Source organism: Cornus florida, unplaced genomic scaffold, assembly GCF_030987335.1.
Source record: "Cornus florida cultivar Cherokee Brave unplaced genomic scaffold, ASM3098733v1 CherokeeBrave_3.0.0_Hap2_Chr04, whole genome shotgun sequence".
NCBI classification, from domain to species: Eukaryota; Viridiplantae; Streptophyta; class Magnoliopsida; order Cornales; family Cornaceae; genus Cornus; species Cornus florida.
This window is the reverse complement of record NW_026775574.1, coordinates 3,923,857-3,941,176: the sequence shown is the minus strand read 5'-3', so window position 1 is coordinate 3,941,176 and position 17,320 is coordinate 3,923,857. Positions and strand designations below refer to the sequence as shown.

Sequence of the window (17,320 nt, the reverse complement as noted above, 5' to 3'; positions counted from 1 at the left end):
GCTCGACGAATCTTTAAAGATTTGAATTCGTCAATAATAAATTTTAAGTCAATTTTTCAAACAAACTCTTGTTCAAGATTGATGGTTATCCAGTCAACAAGAAATTCATTTCCAATCCTACTACGCATTACGCATTGTTATTTTTAACAAGTTTTATACTTGGGTGGGAGACTGAGGTGGGCTAATACTGTTAATATATGGGAGACTGAGGTGGGCTAATACTATTAATATATATATATATATATATATATAGAGGCTAGGCTAATATTAGTATAGTAAAATAAAATAAAATAAAATTTGGGGTGGGCAACAGCCCACTTTTGCCCACCCCTCTGTCCGGCTTTGAATGTATTAGATATATAAAATAAAAATAAAAAATTTGATTTAAGAGTTGATTGGGGACAGTTTAGGAATTGAGGACACAAACCTTTCATCACAAGGTTACAAAATCTCTGAAAAATATGAATAAAAATTCTCAAATATATACATACATATATATGTGTGTGTGTATATTACAAAAATTCAAATAAATGTACACAGTACAGTAATGTTCATTATTATCCCAACATATATTAGAAGTTTTTGTCAAAGCATGACAATTTGTTATCACACGAAATATGACAATATCCTCCCTACCTTAAAAATGTTAGGTCCCTTCCAACCTTAACTCAATTTATGATTCTTAGACAATTTATTTATTATTTTTTTAGGAAGGACAAAATTGCTTGGTTCTTAGGATAACTTTTCACAAAAGTATGAAATTCTTATTCATATTTTAATAGTAGAGTCCTATTTTATTCAAATTAGAGTTAAATCATATTTGGGTACTAAAATAAGTGTCTTTTTTACTAAAAAAAACAAAAGCTATATGTTACCAATGTTATTACATGACGCGCTTACAAACAATTTAACAAAGTAAAGTAAATCTACAAATTTATAGTAAAGTGATGATTTTCTTTTTGTAAGAAAAAAAAATTGATAATATTAACAAAACATATATATATTTTTATTTTTTAAATTAAATACTTATTTTGAGACTAAGGGGGATTTGAACAACTTGACCGGAGAATTAGAATAAATTCAAACCTGGTATAAGGCCTCTTAATTCATCAAATATGTCGTTTTTTACGCCTTTTTTTGCTTTTATTTGGCTAGATCCATTCATATTTGGCTTGTTTTCGGCTAGTATAAGTAGATCTATTGTTATATCTTTAGCTAGATCTATAATCTATATCGATTTTGGTTGTCCCCAACTTGATCTGATATTTGGTTTGGGTGGTTTTTCCTCGTTCGGAGTTGCTTTGTGAATGTAACTTTGAAACTATTACCTTAACGATGGCTAAGTCTTTAATCTCTTCTGTCTTTGATTTTCATTCTTGGGCTTTGATTCTTGTCTTGATTAAATTTAGAGTCAGTTTTTTATTTTATTTCAAAATTTATATGCCTTTACCTAATTTGACTTTTATCTGTAGACTTGGCCTAAATAAAAAAAATCATCAAATCTCATAAAAGTATATATGTTCATGTGACTTCATGCTTTTTAGATTTTCAATATGAAAGTTAATGCAAATTTTGTAATAAAAAAATAAAATATATTCTAACTAAAAAGTGTTGTTTTACCAAAGATACTTTTGGAATTTCAATTAATGGATTAAATAGCGAATGAAGGAATCAGATATTTTGATTGATTTGACATCCAACACTAAATTGAGCATTATGGCCTGAAGCCCAAACAGAAGTGGACTGCAATAGAGTACCGGATTGGCCCATTAAAATGATAACAAAATGGGCTTATGGTGTTTGCTTATTTTCACGAGAAATGGTGGTTGGGGTTCACAGGACAGGGATAGAGAAGTTGGCCTGTCAAGTCGCTGTTCTTCTTTTATTGTTTTTCTCAGTAGTCAGCAGTATTCAACGTTAAATCACATCATTTCAACAATTCAGAAGCTCCACCACTCTCTCTCTCTCTCTCCTCTCACTCTCTCTCTTTCTCTCTCCTCTCCTCTCTCCCACCTTTTACTCTCCCTCTGACTCTCATCTCTCTCTATCTGTATCTTCTTCTCTTTTTCTGTATGTGATTTATTTCTTTCTCCACTTTGTCTTGGCATTAAATTTGTATTTGCATTGTACTCAAAAACACCACCCCCATGTGCTTTTGCTTTGTTTGTTTCTGAGAACTGGAGAGGAAGAGTGAAAGAAGAATCTCTTGTTTTAGAAATTCACATGCAACCAACCAACGCCCTTTTACCCCCACTAGCTTAGGTAGTTCCTTTTAGTTTTTTTTTTCCCTTTCTTTCCTAGCTCAGAGAGTGAGACATCTTTCATTCCAAACAGCACTGAAGAAATGACTAAAGATGAAGACTTTAAGCTCCTCAAGATCCAGGTTTTTCTCTAAAAAACACATTTTTGTCTGTTTTTCTTAAGTCTTCTTTACTTACATGTATATATATAAACAATGCAAAGAAAAGTTGGGTGTTGGTCTTTTCCTTAAAAAAATTTCTATTTGTTGTTGTTTGCTCTTGGTTGGTTTCTTCTATTTTTTCCCCTTTTACAGACTTGTGTTCTTAAAGTGAACATACATTGTGATGGGTGCAAGCAAAAAGTGAAAAAACTTCTTCAGAGAATTGAAGGTGCTCACTTTTCCACTTTCTTTTCCCAATTTTTTACTTTTTCTTTCCTTTTTTTTTTAAATGTTGTTTTTGTTTGTAATTGTCTGATTGACTGTGAATAGTGTTTGATGACTCCCCTCTCTAATGGGTATTATTCACCAAGAGGGTGTGTTTATTTCTTGACATTAATGACTTTAACAATGGCATACTCTGTAGTACTGACCATTTTATCTTCAAATAAGTATGGGGTTTTCCTTCTGAACCAGAAATTGGTGAAATCCTTGTACAATTCCTGAAATGGAGTCACTTAATCTAACATATTACTCTAGAAATTGATCATATATAGTTTGATTTATTTTGTGTAGTTGTATATTTGTGGCTGTTTTGTTTTCCATTTTTGCTCTCACATTAGTCCAAGTCTAGAAATTGATCATATACAAATTGATTTATTTGTATATTCATGTATGTATGTTTGTTGACCATTTTTGTTAAAGGTGTTTACCAAGTAAGCATAGATGCAGAGCAGCAAAAAGTGACAGTCTCAGGGAGTGTAGATTCTGCAACTTTGATCAAGAAATTGGTCAGAGCAGGTAAGCATGCTGAGCTATGGTCTCATCAACAGAAAAGCAGCAACCCGAGCCAAAAGCAAAAGGTCCAATGCATCAAAGATGACAACAACAACAACGACAAGAACATCAAAGCCCAAAAGCAGAGTATGAATATGATGAAGGGGCTTGAAGCATTCAAGAACCAGCAACACCAGCAGCACCAGCAGAAGTTCCCTGCTGCTTCACTTGTCTCAGAAGATGATGATTACTATCTTGATGATGATGATTACGACGAAGACGACGATGAAGACGACGATCTGCGGTTTCTGAGGGAGAGAGCAAACCAATTGGGGCTGCTCAGGCAACAAGCAGCTGCCTTGCAGGCAAACAATGCCAATAAAGCTGCTGTTGGAGGCATTGCTGCAGCTTCTTCCAACAATGCCAAAATGAATGGCAATGTTGGAAAGAAAGGCAACCCAAATCAGAACATGGGAATGAAGGCAAACCCTAACCCTAACCCTAACCCTAACCCTAACCAAGGTGGGATTGATCAGAAAACCATGGCAGCTCTGAAAATGAACAATGCCCATTTGGGTGGAGGATCAGGAGGACACATCAATAATCCTATGGAAGGCAAAAGGGGATCAAATGACATAAATGCCATGATGGGTCTTGCTGGTTTTCATGGAAATGGGGCCAACAATGTAAATGTTGCTGCTCTTGGAGGCAATCCCAATTCCAATTCCAATGTTTTGGGAGGGTTTCAAGTTCAACCAAACAATGGTAATTTCCAAGGGCCTTCTTCTAATGGAATCCCAAATGGTGGTCTTGCAACAGGAGGTCATCATCCATCATCATCCATGATGATGAACAACATGAACATGAATGGGTATCCATCAGCATCAATGATGATGAACATGCAGAACAGGCTAGCCCTGCAGCAGCAGCAACAACCACCACAACAACCCCAGACGATGTATCAAAGATCACCATTCATTCCACCTAGCACTGGTTATTACTACAATTACAACTATAACCCCATCCCATACAATTACAACACCTACAGTGAGCCCAATTCCAATGGTGATCAAGCAACTCATATGTTCAGTGATGAGAATACTAGTAGCTGCTCTATCATGTGAATGGGTTGGGGATAAGATGGGGATGTGTTTCAGTGATGAATCTTTATTTATCTATTATTGTGAAGTTGTTAGATGATGGTTTCTATTATATTATTCAGTTCTGTCATTTTGTTCTTGTTTCAGGACTGATTTGATCTTGTGGTTTGTGGTTCTACAATATTAATATATATGAAACTTAAATGAGTGATTAATATATATATATATATATATATATATACACTTTGTTTTATTGCTTTGAGGACATAGTCGTTACATTGTTCATTAATAATATATTTTACTTTATGGTTTTGATGAGCCTAGACAGAGTCAACTTTGAGTGTGTTCATTTTGTTGGTGACTCTTCTGTCATGAGACAAGGTGTGGCATTGGTTACTGCACTGGTACAGAGGCATACTAAACATGATGCAGGGGCTGTGGCCATTTGGGTGGACATGCATTGTGTTATTAAATACAATTAGGGCACTGTGTGTGTGTGTGTGTGTGAGAGGTAAAAGGGCACGCGTGTATCATGTGCAGAGTGTTGAAAATGGTGTCACCGACAGGACCCCCACAGTGCAGACGCCAGTTGAGTGTGGTGTATTCGACTGTGCCACAAAGACTATCACCAGGTCAAGCAAAGGGTATGTACTGTGATTGTTATCATCATAGTTGAAGTACTAGTGTTCAAGACTCAACAATCTTTTATATGATGCAAGTTGAGATTTACTAACTATGATCACAAAAGCTTTGTTTGTACAAGTATGGCTACACAATTCAGGACAGTCTCAGATGTTTTTGACATGTATATGCCATGCTAATGAAACCTAAGGGGGGTAATTAACATCCAAAACAGAGAAAGTGGGACATCGTAATAACCCCATTTTAGGGTCTTACGTCTTGCCTCACACTTTCATTTTTTTGTCAGAGATTAGTTCCGATACATATAAAAATTGTTCGTTTTGCACACACTTTCTACTATTTTCAAAACGTCCACGGGTTAAGGGACTTCCATGTAACAGTGCCAGCAACTTGGATTGAGCAATTGGTCATCAGACGAAGCTCTTGTGTAGTAGTGAGCATTTAGATATTTCTAGGAAGAGAGTGACAAATAATCTCATACATTGTTTTCATCACTGCTATATACTATCACTATTATTGAACTTGTCAAAATACTGTGTACGCCGTACCCCATAGTACATTAGTACCATTGCATCTTTATTTAAAAGCAGGACCTTCATCCTACTTTTTTACGGGAAGGATTAAGTCATCTCTTACCTCTTACCATTGTAAAAGACATTTTTAACCCTCCAAGAATTAGTAACATTATGACACTTGGTTTAGTTGTTAACAGTCTATTTATGTAAAATAATGTTATGCCTTAGATTTTTATCATTTGTTTAATTAAATAAGTAAGATATATATATATATATATATATAGAGAGAGAGAGAGAGAGAGAGTGGGCCAAAAGTTTTAAACTTCAAATTGGTTGCAAATACTGGATTGAGGACTTTGTAGACTCTGAATAGATGTATGTTCATAAATTAGACAAAGTGGCCAGGCTGAGGTCCATCCAGCAGAACTTATTCTGTTAAAAACAAACCCTGGGCTTCAATACAAGCCCAGTTGACACTCACTCAATGAGGCCTAGTTTAGCCCAGCTTTATATGGCATGTCACATATGAAACATTTGTGAAACTATGACAGGCTTGACAGCCCAACTAAAATATGATATGTTGGTCCTATGAGCTCTCCTCAAAGGAGAGAGGTGGTTTGAACCCCATTCAATGGGATGTGTCCTATTTATGACAAGTTATTACATGGTTTTGAAATTATTGGTCCCGTGTCAATCCTTACCGGACACGTTAGCAAATGTGTTGGAAATATGTAAGCCCTTTTTTTTTTTTTTTAATTTTTTAATTTTTTTTTATTTACGTGTCCAATTATGATTATCTGAGACCTATAGTTTCGGAACCATCTAAAAATTTATCCCCTCAACTAAGTGGAACGGTATATTATGATTTATTGAGCATACCGATAACCATTGTGGTGCATATGAGGGTGTGTTGCTTTACCTACCAAAAGTCTAGTGATGTAGTGTTAGACATCGCCCAATGAGTCTCATGCTTTGTTGATTAATTAAAACCAATGTTGCCAACAAAATAAAAAAAAACCACTGTTGTTTTGGGTTGTCTCTGAAACAAGGAACCTCTCCAATGGAAAAAAAAAAGTTCAGTGGTTGAAATTGTATTATCACTGATCTTTATTTATTAATTCAATTTCAATTATTAAATTCTGTGCAAAACATCTCATGCACCACAGAGTATCATTGTCCGTCTCTTTGATCCACACCAATAATGGTCACTTTTTATATAATAATTGTAGATTCTTCTCCTTAATCATTTTGTAGCCACCACTTAGAGAGATGAGAGTTGGGTAAAAGCATGCACTTTGTTCAGAATTATCGGTAGGAGTGCAATTTCTTCACACGTGGGGATCCACAATGGCTTGATTTACTTTTATCTACCCAAGAAGTAGATAAACTTATAATTAAGTACCAGCTCAAAAGCTACCTTTTATAGATCAAAGACTTCTACAGTGACAACCAAAAGAATTGGGGAAAGAAAATCATACATGTAATGGGTGTATGTGGAGTTGAGTGGTGTGAAGGTTACTCACACACACATAAAATAAAAAATAAAAATAAGAAAGAAAGAAAAAAAGAAAAAAATATGATTGAACACTTATTAATAATCATTGATCAAGCCAATCCCGGCTAAAATAGGAATCCCACTAAATTGTGGCATATGATCATATCACATGGCTAAGGACTTCCTATTTTGGTGTGTTTGATTCGTATAATTAATTTTTCTTTTCACTAAGGGTCTTGTAACTTAATGGTATCTTCACTGTCTTCTAAAGTGAACGATGAGGGTTGGAGTTTTCGTACAAAAAATATGGACAGTAAATTTCTTGCCAAAAGCAAGCCTTTTTGTACCAAATTGATTCTCTTGAATTGCCTTTTATTTATCTGATAAGCAAACAGTTGTAATTTGTAACGATAAAATTGTTTCATTGTGATTAGAAGATTCTGGAGTTTGAAATAAAGAAACAATACCCCTTCATAGACGATGTTCATATGCGATGGTAAAATTGTGTATATCTAATTCTATCCGATATTGCAAAGCAAAGACAACAAACATGGTTGTTGGCAATTTGATTGGATTAACAAGGATAAAGTGGGCAGGCTGAGGTCCATCCAGCATAACTTATTCTCTGAATAGATGTATGCTCATTAGACAAGCCCAGTTGAGGTCCATCCAGCAGAACTTATTCTGTATGCTCATTAGATGTATGCTCATTAGACAAAGTGGCCAGGCTGAGGTCCATCCAGCAGAACTTATTCTGTTAAAAACAAACCCTGGGCTTCAATACAAGCCCGGTTGACACCCACTCAGTGAGGCCTAGTTTAGCCCAGCTTTATATGGCAGTCACATAAGAAAACATTTGTGAAACTATGACAGGCTTGACAGCCCAACTAAAATATGATATGTTGGTCCTATGAGCTCTCCTCAAAGGAGAGGTGATTTGAACCCCATTCAATGGGGCGTGTCCTATTTATGACAAGTTATTACATGGTTCTGGAACTATTGGTCCTATGTCAATTCTTACTGGACACCTTAGCAAACGTGTTGAAAATATGTAAGCTTTATTTATTTATTTTTTTATTTTATTTTACGTGTCCAATTATGATTGTCCGAGACCAATGATTTCGGAACCATCTAAAAATTTATCCCCTCAACTAAGTGGAACGGTATATTTTGATTTATTGAGCATACCAATAACCATTGTGGTGCATTGCTTTACCTACCAAAAGTCTAGTGATGTAGTGTTAGACATCGCCCAATGAGTCTCATGCTTTGTTGATTAATTAAAACCAATGTTGCCAATTAAAAAAAAAAAAAAAAAAAAAATTCCATTGTTGTTTTGGATTGTCTTTGGAACAAGGATCCTCTCTAACGCAGAAAAGGTTCTGTACAGAATTTAAGGGTTAAAATTATATCATTACTAGTGAACCTTATTTATCAATTCAATTTTAACTATTAGATTATGTGCAAAACCTCTCATGCGCTGCATAATATCATTGTCAGTCTCTTTGATCCACACCAATAATGGTCAATTTTTATGTGATAATTGTAGATTCTTCTCCTTAATCATTTTGTTGCCACCACTCGGAGAGATGAGAGTTGGGTAAAAGCATGCACTTTGTTCAGAATTATCAGTAGGAGTGCAAGTGCTTCACACGTGGGAATCCACAATGGCTTGATTTACTTTTATCTACTCAAGAAGTAGATAAACGTATAATTAAGCGCCAACTCAAAAGCTACCTTTTTATAGATCAAAGACTTCTAAAGTGACAACAAAAAGAATTGGGGAAAGAAAATCATACATGTAGTAATGAGTGTGTGGAGTTGAGTGGTGTGAAGCTTACTCTCACACACATAAAATAAAAAATAAAAATAAGAAGGAAAGAAAAAAAGAAAAAAATATGATTGAACACTTATTAATAATCATTGATCAAGCCAATCCCGGCTAAAATAGGAATCCCACTAAATTGTGGCATATGATCATATCACATGGCTAAGGACTTCCTATTTTGGTGTGTATGATTTGTATAATTAACTTTTCTTTTCGCTAAGGGTCTTGTAATTTAATGATATTTTTACTGTCTTTTAAAGTGAATGATGAGGGTTCGAGTTTTCGTACAAAAAGTATGAACGGTAAATTTTTTGCCAAAAACAAGCCTTTTTGTACCAAATTGATTCTCTTGAATTGTCTTTTATTTATCTGGTAAACAAATAGTTGTAATTCGTAACGATAAAATTGTTTTATTGTGATTAGAAGATTTTAGTGTTTGAAATAAAGAAACAATACCCCCTCATATGCGATGTTCATATTCGATGGTAAAATTATGTATATCTAATTCTATCCGATATTGCAAAGCAAAGACAACAAACATGGTTGTTGGCAATTTGATTGGATTAACAAGGATATACATGACCAGTAGTTTTGATTTATATGTGGGGACCTTCCTATCTATTGTAATTGAAAAGTCAAAACCTGACCAAGCAGTGGAAAGACTTTTCTGGTCACTTGATGGTTCACTGTCCTACTTACACTTTGGCATCTGAAAAGAATCAAAATGATCTCAAATAACAACAAATGAGAAGACTTGGAGGACTTTGATAGCCATATTCTAACGGTCCCTTGTGAAGAATTACCTAGTGAAGGCGTACCCTCTTTTCATTCCACACAAACAGAATAAAAAGGGAAAAAAAAATCTATAACTGTACTCAGTCAAGATAGACTATGAAAAATCATAATTTATGTGGAACAGTTTGATCTTGTTTATTTTATTTTTTCTATAATTTCAACATCTGCTCTTTAAGATGGACAATTTGTGCATTATCTATTGCTTTGATTGATTTAAAAACAAAAATCGTAAATTAGTGTCAAAAAATCACAATAAGGAGCATCCATTGATAGAAACTAGGCGCTTCCAACAGGCAACAGTTCATTTAACAGAAATGTTTATTTATATGATGGCATGCGCTATGAGAGAAGAATGGCCCCAAATTAGGCATAATTATGATGAGAATTTATGTATCCAGCTCTTGGAAGTTGAATTGGGGCTCTATTTAGGTTTATTGATTCCTAAACTCCATGGCAATCTGGAATATTTTTTTTCTTGTTTTAGCCAAACAAACATCTCATTGACTACATTCCCTTCAAGCAATGAACAATATGCAAGTTTTTTTTTTTTGGGAGGCAGGAATTAAAAACAAGGGTTTCTTTTCGTGGCTGAAATTGGACTAAGATTTGAAGAATGCGGAGTCGAAGAGAGATTTTGTTAGAGATGATTTGTTTCCTAAATGTTTTAAAATTATATTGCTAGATTGAAAGTTTAATCATTTCGAAAAATATATTTATTATGTGGATGTTACTAGATTTTTGCAAAAATAAATTTCATTCTCATCACTTCTAAGGATTAAAATAAGAAGTAAATTATATTTCAGTAGGAGTAAATCCAAACAAGATAATTCTTTGAATTAGAGAATTTTCAAAGGAACTTGGTAGGCTATGACCACGAGTGGTTAGTTAGGATGATTAAATTAATTAAAATGGACAACCTTGTCTGATACAACTTTTCACATATGGGCATCATTGTCAAACTTTTTGTTTTTCATTATCTTCTTGACCTGAGCTTTCACATTTGAAAATTTGGGCAATGGAAAATATGTGGTGATTGCATCACCAATGATGATATGTGCTGAACTTAGATTTTGATAGATTCAACCTTCCCTTTTTTCTTTTTCTGCTTGTGTGTAAATTGATGATTGGTTGGGATCGATATTTCTCAGATCATGTATAATTTCTGTTAGTAAAGAGTTTTTTATTATTGTTTTAGTACCAAATAAAAAATCTGTTTAGAGAAATTTAAAAATGGTCTTTTAATGTCTTCTCCTCACATAATTGTTTCTTTTGAGTAATACAAGAGAGTTTTCTTATGATATTAAAAAATTAGTCAAAAAATTCATATGATGTTTCACATATCTCAATAAACTATCTTAATCCAACTAAATAAGGAGAGCCCATACAATATTACTAGAGAATTCTCGTAATAACATTACTCCATTTGACACAGGTCTCAAGTTTCGTGCACGGACCATGCGACACCCCTGACACGACCTACTTATTAAAACCTCATGCCAACTAGTTTTAGCATGCCTTGACCCTCCGAGGCTCAGTCTTACACCACCTACTTATTAAACCTCATGTCAACTAGTTTCAACATGCCTTTACCCTCCTCATAATTACGAATTACGAAGGCAGTAGGTAGACAGATATGGTGATATCCATAATTTACTTTCCATGATATATTTAAGGCGTAATCGCTGTCATTATTTGATTAAATGTAGCAATTATTGTCTTTCTAAATAAAATATGAAGTAAATAACTTTTAAGAAAAGGATAATTTAGGTCAAAACAAATTAAATAATAAAAGAAGCAGACAAGAAATCTCATAAAAGTAAAAAATGAATTATCTCTCGGAATTCAAACATGCTTTTTTTATACCATACTTTTTCGGAGACATCTAAGCCCACCCATTGCTTCACTGTCATCCTTTCATTTTCACACTAACGATTCTCTCTTTGATTATGTAAACCCTATTATATCAACAACACACTGCTCTCACCCACCCATTCCAACTCTCTCTCATCACAAATAAGCTCCTCTCTCTCTCTCTCTCTCTCTCTCCTGTTACTGTGTGTGTGTATGTTCAGTGGAGCAAAAGAAGGCTGCAATGGAAAGAAACATGTGTATTTATGTGATTTGTATAGCTTTGTTGGGAATTCACATGACTACAAAGGCAGAAGATATGCTGATAAGTCCATCCCAGTTGGAAATGTTTGTTGATGATCTTCCAGACATGCCCAAACTCAAAGGTTTCAGTCTTGACAATGGTGTCCCCATGCCCAACTCACTCAAGATTGGCATGTTCCATAAGAAATGGGTAATTTACTCTTTTTTATTTATTTTTTTTTTTTCTCTTTATTTTATTGGTGTCCTCATTTATGCAAAACAGAGTTTTCCATTATTATCCTAAAGTTCGTGTATGTGTGTGTGTGTGTGTGTTTTGAGGCATTCTTGACTTTCAATGAACTTGAATTTGATAGGATACCCTGTTATTATGAAAATTATATGTGTGTGTGTGTGGTTTTTTTTTTTTTTTTTTTTTTTTTTTTGAGCTCTGGACTCTGCCTTAACCAGATTCAATTGTTAGGAGATAGATATAATTTCTTGTTATGCAATTATTTTCATCGACATTTGAAAATAAGACCATTTTTGTTGGGTGGAATTGGTCCAAGCTGACAAAACACATTTGTGCTGCAGTGTCTTTTCGGTTTTGGCCGACTTAACAGGACAAACATTGTTCTAAAAAATATCTAGGGTCCAAATTGCGAATTTTTGATATCTATCCTGTTAGAATTGTATGTCATACAGACTATGATTCTTAGTATCGGTAATGGTCGCGATATTAGTCGCGGTGTAACGGGTTCGAATAAAGTCAGTATAAACTGATCGATACGAATCACATATTGAACGTGAAAAAAAGTAACGTATTGGACGATAAAACAGATCATGCTTATGGTATATGTGAGGCCGGCAACACATTATTTTTATTTAGTGTCTAATAGTTTAATTAGGTCAAGAGATTAAAATTAGAATAATCTTTTTGCACAAGACTATATACATTTGACCATCCACAATGACACAATATTGGAATAAAGAAAATTATGTACTTTACTTTTTTATATATATATTTCTTTGCAATTCCTTTTATGATTTTATGAAGCTTCCTTCCACTTCACATTCAGGATTTTATTCTTTCATTTTAAAGTCCAAACCTAATCTCCACAACTCTTACCTTTTTTTCTTTTTCAAAAAGTTACATGAAAAGATGTATCAGAAATTTACAACCATGGGAACAAATTCTCTCCGATACATATTGGGGTCAGGACCATTCAGTTCAATTAATTCGAAAATGTAACAATAACATAAGTGTGTTACATTTTTTATTTAGCAGTATATTAGTGTAGTTTTTTTTGATAAAATGAATATTACATTCTCGAAATAAGATGTTGTATTAATCTTTATACTTTTATCGTCTCAGACTCTATGTGCTATGTCCTTATTGTAGTAAGTTGAATTCTCGATTTAAATTGTTCTGGTTGGGATGGTTGGAAAAATATTTGATTCATTACTTGAAATCTAACGGATTGCATTGAACAATATTTTGTTTAAAAAAGTACTTAAACCCTAATTCTTTTGTGCATTTGATGAATGATTGAAATTTGATCAAATATTTACAGAAATTCCATAGAGATCTCCCTCCAACTCCAGTGTTTGCCTACGGTACAACCAAGCACACCGCAACTGTTCCTGGTCCAACCATCGAGGCCCTCCACGGGATCGACACTTATGTGACGTGGAAGAATCACCTCCCTAAAAAGCACATACTACCGTGGGACCCAACCATCCCAACAGCAATACCTTCCACCAATAAGGGAATTCCTACTGTAGTCCATGTTCACGGAAACATCGGTGAGCCTGAGAGCGATGGACACGCGGAGTCTTGGTTCACTGCTGGATTTAAAGAAAAGGGGCCCACTTGGACCAAGAAAAAATATCACTACCACAATAATCAACAACCAGGAAATCTTTGGTACCATGATCATGCCATGGGGTTGACCCGAGTCAACCTTTTGGCTGGTCTGATCGGTGCCTACATCGTACGCCATCCTGATGTTGAGGCCCCACTCGGACTTCCATTTGATGAGGAATACGATCGACCGTTGATGGTCTTCGATCGTAGCTTTCGCACCGATGGTTCGATATACATGAATTCCACAGGAAATAACCCCACCATACACCCTCAGTGGCAGCCTGAATATTTCGGTGATGCAATAATTGTCAATGGCAAAGCCTGGCCCCGCATGATCGTACGGCGGAGAAAGTATCGGTTCCGCATCATCAACGCTAGTAATGCTAGATTCTTTAAGTTCTTCTTCACCAACGGCCTAGGATTCATCCACGTGGCATCTGATTCAGTCTACAATGAACGACCGTTGATGGTAAATGAAATCCTCCTAGCCCCATCTGAGATTGCTGATGTGATCGTTGATTTCTCAGAGTCAAAATCTGATTCGGTTATCCTAGCCAATGATGCACCTTATCCTTACCCATCCGGAGACCCGGTCAATGAATCAAACGGTAAAGTCATGAAGTTTGTAGTGAAACAAAATCGTGAGGTCGACACGTGGCGGGTTCCAGCTAAGTTGATAAAATACCCGTCCCCGGATTTATCCAGTGCTTCGCTAACACGATACATTGCTATGTACGAGTACGCAAGCGACATTGATGAGCCAACACATTTGTACATGAATGGAAAATCATACGAAGCACCGGCGACTGAGACGCCTAAGGTGGGGGCCACAGAGGTATGGAACGTGATCAATCTGACGGAGGATAATCACCCGGTGCATATTCATCTGGGACTTTTTGTGGTGCTTGATCAGACGGAGATAGTGAAAGTGGACGAGTTTAGAGATTGCATGAATAAATTCAACGATGCGATCAAGTGCCAAATAAGCAAGTACGCACGTGGCAAGAAGATTGCGGTGCCGGTGCATGAGAAAGGGTGGAAGAACGTGTACAAGATGACCCCCGGTTATGTTACGAAAATTTTGGTGAGATTTGCTTACATACACTCGAATGCATCGTATTCGTTTGATGCAACCGCTGAGCCTGGTTACGTGTACCACTGCCACGTAAGTATTTCATACCTCCTTTTTACTATCTATGCATCACGTAAGTTGGAGATTGTTTGGATGGGATATATAAATACATAGTACTAGGTTTTAATGTTTTATAGGTAGTAGTTGCCATACCTTCATTTCATTCATCAATTTCAGATATACTATATATATTTTTTATCAGAACATCATTATTTTTTTAGAACATCATTTTCATTTATTGTTTATAAATACTTAGTACTACTTTTTATAGGTAGTAGTTGCTACTTGCTATTATAAGTATATATATTCCGGTTGGCAATATAGGTTGCAGTGTAATAGATTCGGATAAATATCGTTTTAAATCGTTTGAATCGGTTGATTCATGAATGTGTGAAACGAATCGAACTCTTAAAAAAGGGTTACGAATCCACTGATACGTCGCGTACCGACCAAACGATGAATCATGATATATATATATATATATATATATATATATTTATTGCCTCCATTTCATGATTTTGTGAGATTATGCAAAGAAGAGATTTGAGAAAATCAAGGAAGTGGCATTGTTGATACCAAGGAGAGGCCCCAAACACTATGACAGTGTCACGGGTGTTGTAAAACAAAAAGCTTCTCAAATCTGTCCTTTTGCCTACTTTACTCTATTACATTGCAATATCGGTTGCAGTGTAATAGATTCGGATAAATATCGTTGTAAATTGTCTAAATCGATCGATTCATGAATGTGTAAAATGAATCGGACTCTTGAAAAAGGATTACAAACCTACTGATACGTCGCGTACCGGCCAAATGATGAATCATGATATATATTTATTTATTTATTTATTGCCTCCATTTCATGATTTTGTGAGTAGAAAATGAGATTATGCAAAGAAGAGATTTGAGAAAATCAAGGAAGTGGCATTGTTGATACCAAGGAGAGGCCCCAAACACTATGACAGTGTCACGGGTGTTGTGAAACAAAAAGTTTCTCAAATCTGTCCTTTTGCCTACTTCACGGGTCTACAGGCCCACAAATTCCAAAGTCACTCTTGTTTCTCTCACTCTGTTTGGCAACAAAGAAAATTATTTACAACATTAGATGTTGGGGTTTAGAGCTTTATTAGTTGCCCAAGTCTGGTTATAAATATGAAAAATTATGTCTTCTCCTCTAACTCATTTTTGGTCTTTGCTTTAACTCAGATCTTGGATCATGAAGATAATGTGATGATGAGGCCATTGAAGTTGATCCGTTGAATAGGCCCACAGAGAATGGAAAGCCCAATTGAAGGGATGAAACTATACAACAGAAGGAAATGTTGAATAATATTATTTGGATTGAGAGTCGTGTTAGAAGAACTGACATCATGAAGATGTTAATTCATACTTATATAAAATCAGTCGAATAAATTCGACTATAAGATTTCTTATCATTACTCGTATTCGACAAGCTTTGTAATTAATGTTTATAAGCACATTTGTCTTTATTATATATAAGAGAACATCATAATCATATTATCATCTAATGATCTAAAGATTAAGAAAAATAAATATTTTTAGGACGATGTTTGAAATATTTATTTTTATCTTCAAGATTTTAACAATTGTGAAGGTTCGTCTAGGATTGTCTCTTTTATGAACGTTCTCATAGAGATCACGAATCTCATGTTGAAAAACACAATTTTGTGCCTCTCCTCAATATATATTATACATGCCATAAATTTCTTTTCTTTCTCTAATTCTAATATCTGTTCATTTTAATTATTTTTATATATGAAATATATCTAAATCTGAGAATCTCCCAACACTTTCTGTCACGTACACATGAGAAAGTATTATAATTCTTTTTGAAGCTCAGTGGCATTCTTTGATGACTTTTAGCCAAGCTTTTAGGAACAGGCTAACCCAACAAGGTTGCAACCCATACCATTTGGGTGGACATGCATTGTGTTATTAAATACAATTAGGGCACTGTGTGTGTGTGTGTGATTGTGTGAGGTAAAAGGGCACGCGTGTATCATGTGCACAGTGTTGAAAATGGTGTCACCGACAGGACCACCACAGTGCAGACGCCAGTTGAGTGTGGTGTATTCTACTGTGCCACAAAGACTATCACCACAAAGACTATCACCAGGTAAACCAAGTGTCATAATGTTTCTAATTGCGAGTTGTCTAGCAAATCTCAGAAAAATACGATTCATAATTTCAACTCCAACAAGAAAATTTAAGCATCCGCTGAAAATGATCATTTTTAATGGTCATCAGAAGAAGCTCTTGTGTTGTAGTAAGCATTTAGATATTTCTAGGAAGAGTGTGACAAATAATCACTACTATATATATCACTATTGAACCTGTCCAAATACTATGTACACCGTACCCCATAGTACATTAGTACCATTGCATCTTTATTTAAAAGCAGGACCATCCTACTTCACCTCGTACCATTGTAAAAGACATTTTTAACCCTCCAAGAATTAGAAACATTATGACACTTGGTTTAGTTGTTAACAGTCTATTTATGTAAAATAATGTTATGCCTTTGATTTTTATCATTTGTTTAATTACATAAGTAAGATATATATATATATATACTAGACAAAGTGGCCAGGCTGAGGTCCATCCAGCAGAACTTATTCTGTTAAAAACAAACCCTGGGCTTCCACAGAAGCCCAGGTGATAGTCA

General features: G+C 35.0%; 2 protein-coding genes across 2 annotated transcripts; both read left to right on the top strand.

The window, feature by feature from the left end:
- The first annotated feature begins 1,947 nt into the window (after positions 1–1,947).
- LOC132302539 (heavy metal-associated isoprenylated plant protein 37) lies at positions 1,948–4,496 on the top strand. The gene is made up of 3 exons (XM_059799432.1): positions 1,948–2,383; positions 2,555–2,630; positions 3,104–4,496. Exons 1-3 carry the CDS (start codon positions 2,345–2,347, stop codon positions 4,297–4,299), a joined length of 1,311 nt encoding a protein of 436 aa, XP_059655415.1. The 5' UTR covers positions 1,948–2,344; the 3' UTR covers positions 4,300–4,496.
- A 7,024-nt stretch (positions 4,497–11,520) lies between these two features.
- On the top strand, positions 11,521–16,163 carry LOC132302538 (multicopper oxidase LPR1-like). Its single transcript, XM_059799431.1, has 3 exons — positions 11,521–11,852; positions 13,213–14,670; positions 15,841–16,163. The coding sequence occupies exons 1-3, from the start codon at positions 11,643–11,645 to the stop codon at positions 15,892–15,894; spliced, it is 1,722 nt and encodes a 573-aa protein (XP_059655414.1). The 5' UTR covers positions 11,521–11,642; the 3' UTR covers positions 15,895–16,163.
- The last annotated feature ends 1,157 nt before the right edge of the window (positions 16,164–17,320 follow it).

Bases quoted from the DNA above. Each gene is read 5' to 3' on its own strand.
- LOC132302538 (XM_059799431.1), top strand. From the start codon at position 11,643: ATGGAAAGAAACATGTGTATTTATGTGATTTGTATAGCTTTGTTGGGA. The intron at 11,853-13,212 runs GTAATTTACTCT...AAATATTTACAG, and splicing joins GCATGTTCCATAAGAAATGG to AAATTCCATAGAGATCTCCC. The intron at 14,671-15,840 runs GTAAGTATTTCA...GCTTTAACTCAG, and splicing joins GTTACGTGTACCACTGCCAC to ATCTTGGATCATGAAGATAA.
- LOC132302539 (XM_059799432.1), top strand. From the start codon at position 2,345: ATGACTAAAGATGAAGACTTTAAGCTCCTCAAGATCCAG. The intron at 2,384-2,554 runs GTTTTTCTCTAA...CCCCTTTTACAG, and splicing joins TTAAGCTCCTCAAGATCCAG to ACTTGTGTTCTTAAAGTGAA. The intron at 2,631-3,103 runs GTGCTCACTTTT...TTTTTGTTAAAG, and splicing joins ACTTCTTCAGAGAATTGAAG to GTGTTTACCAAGTAAGCATA.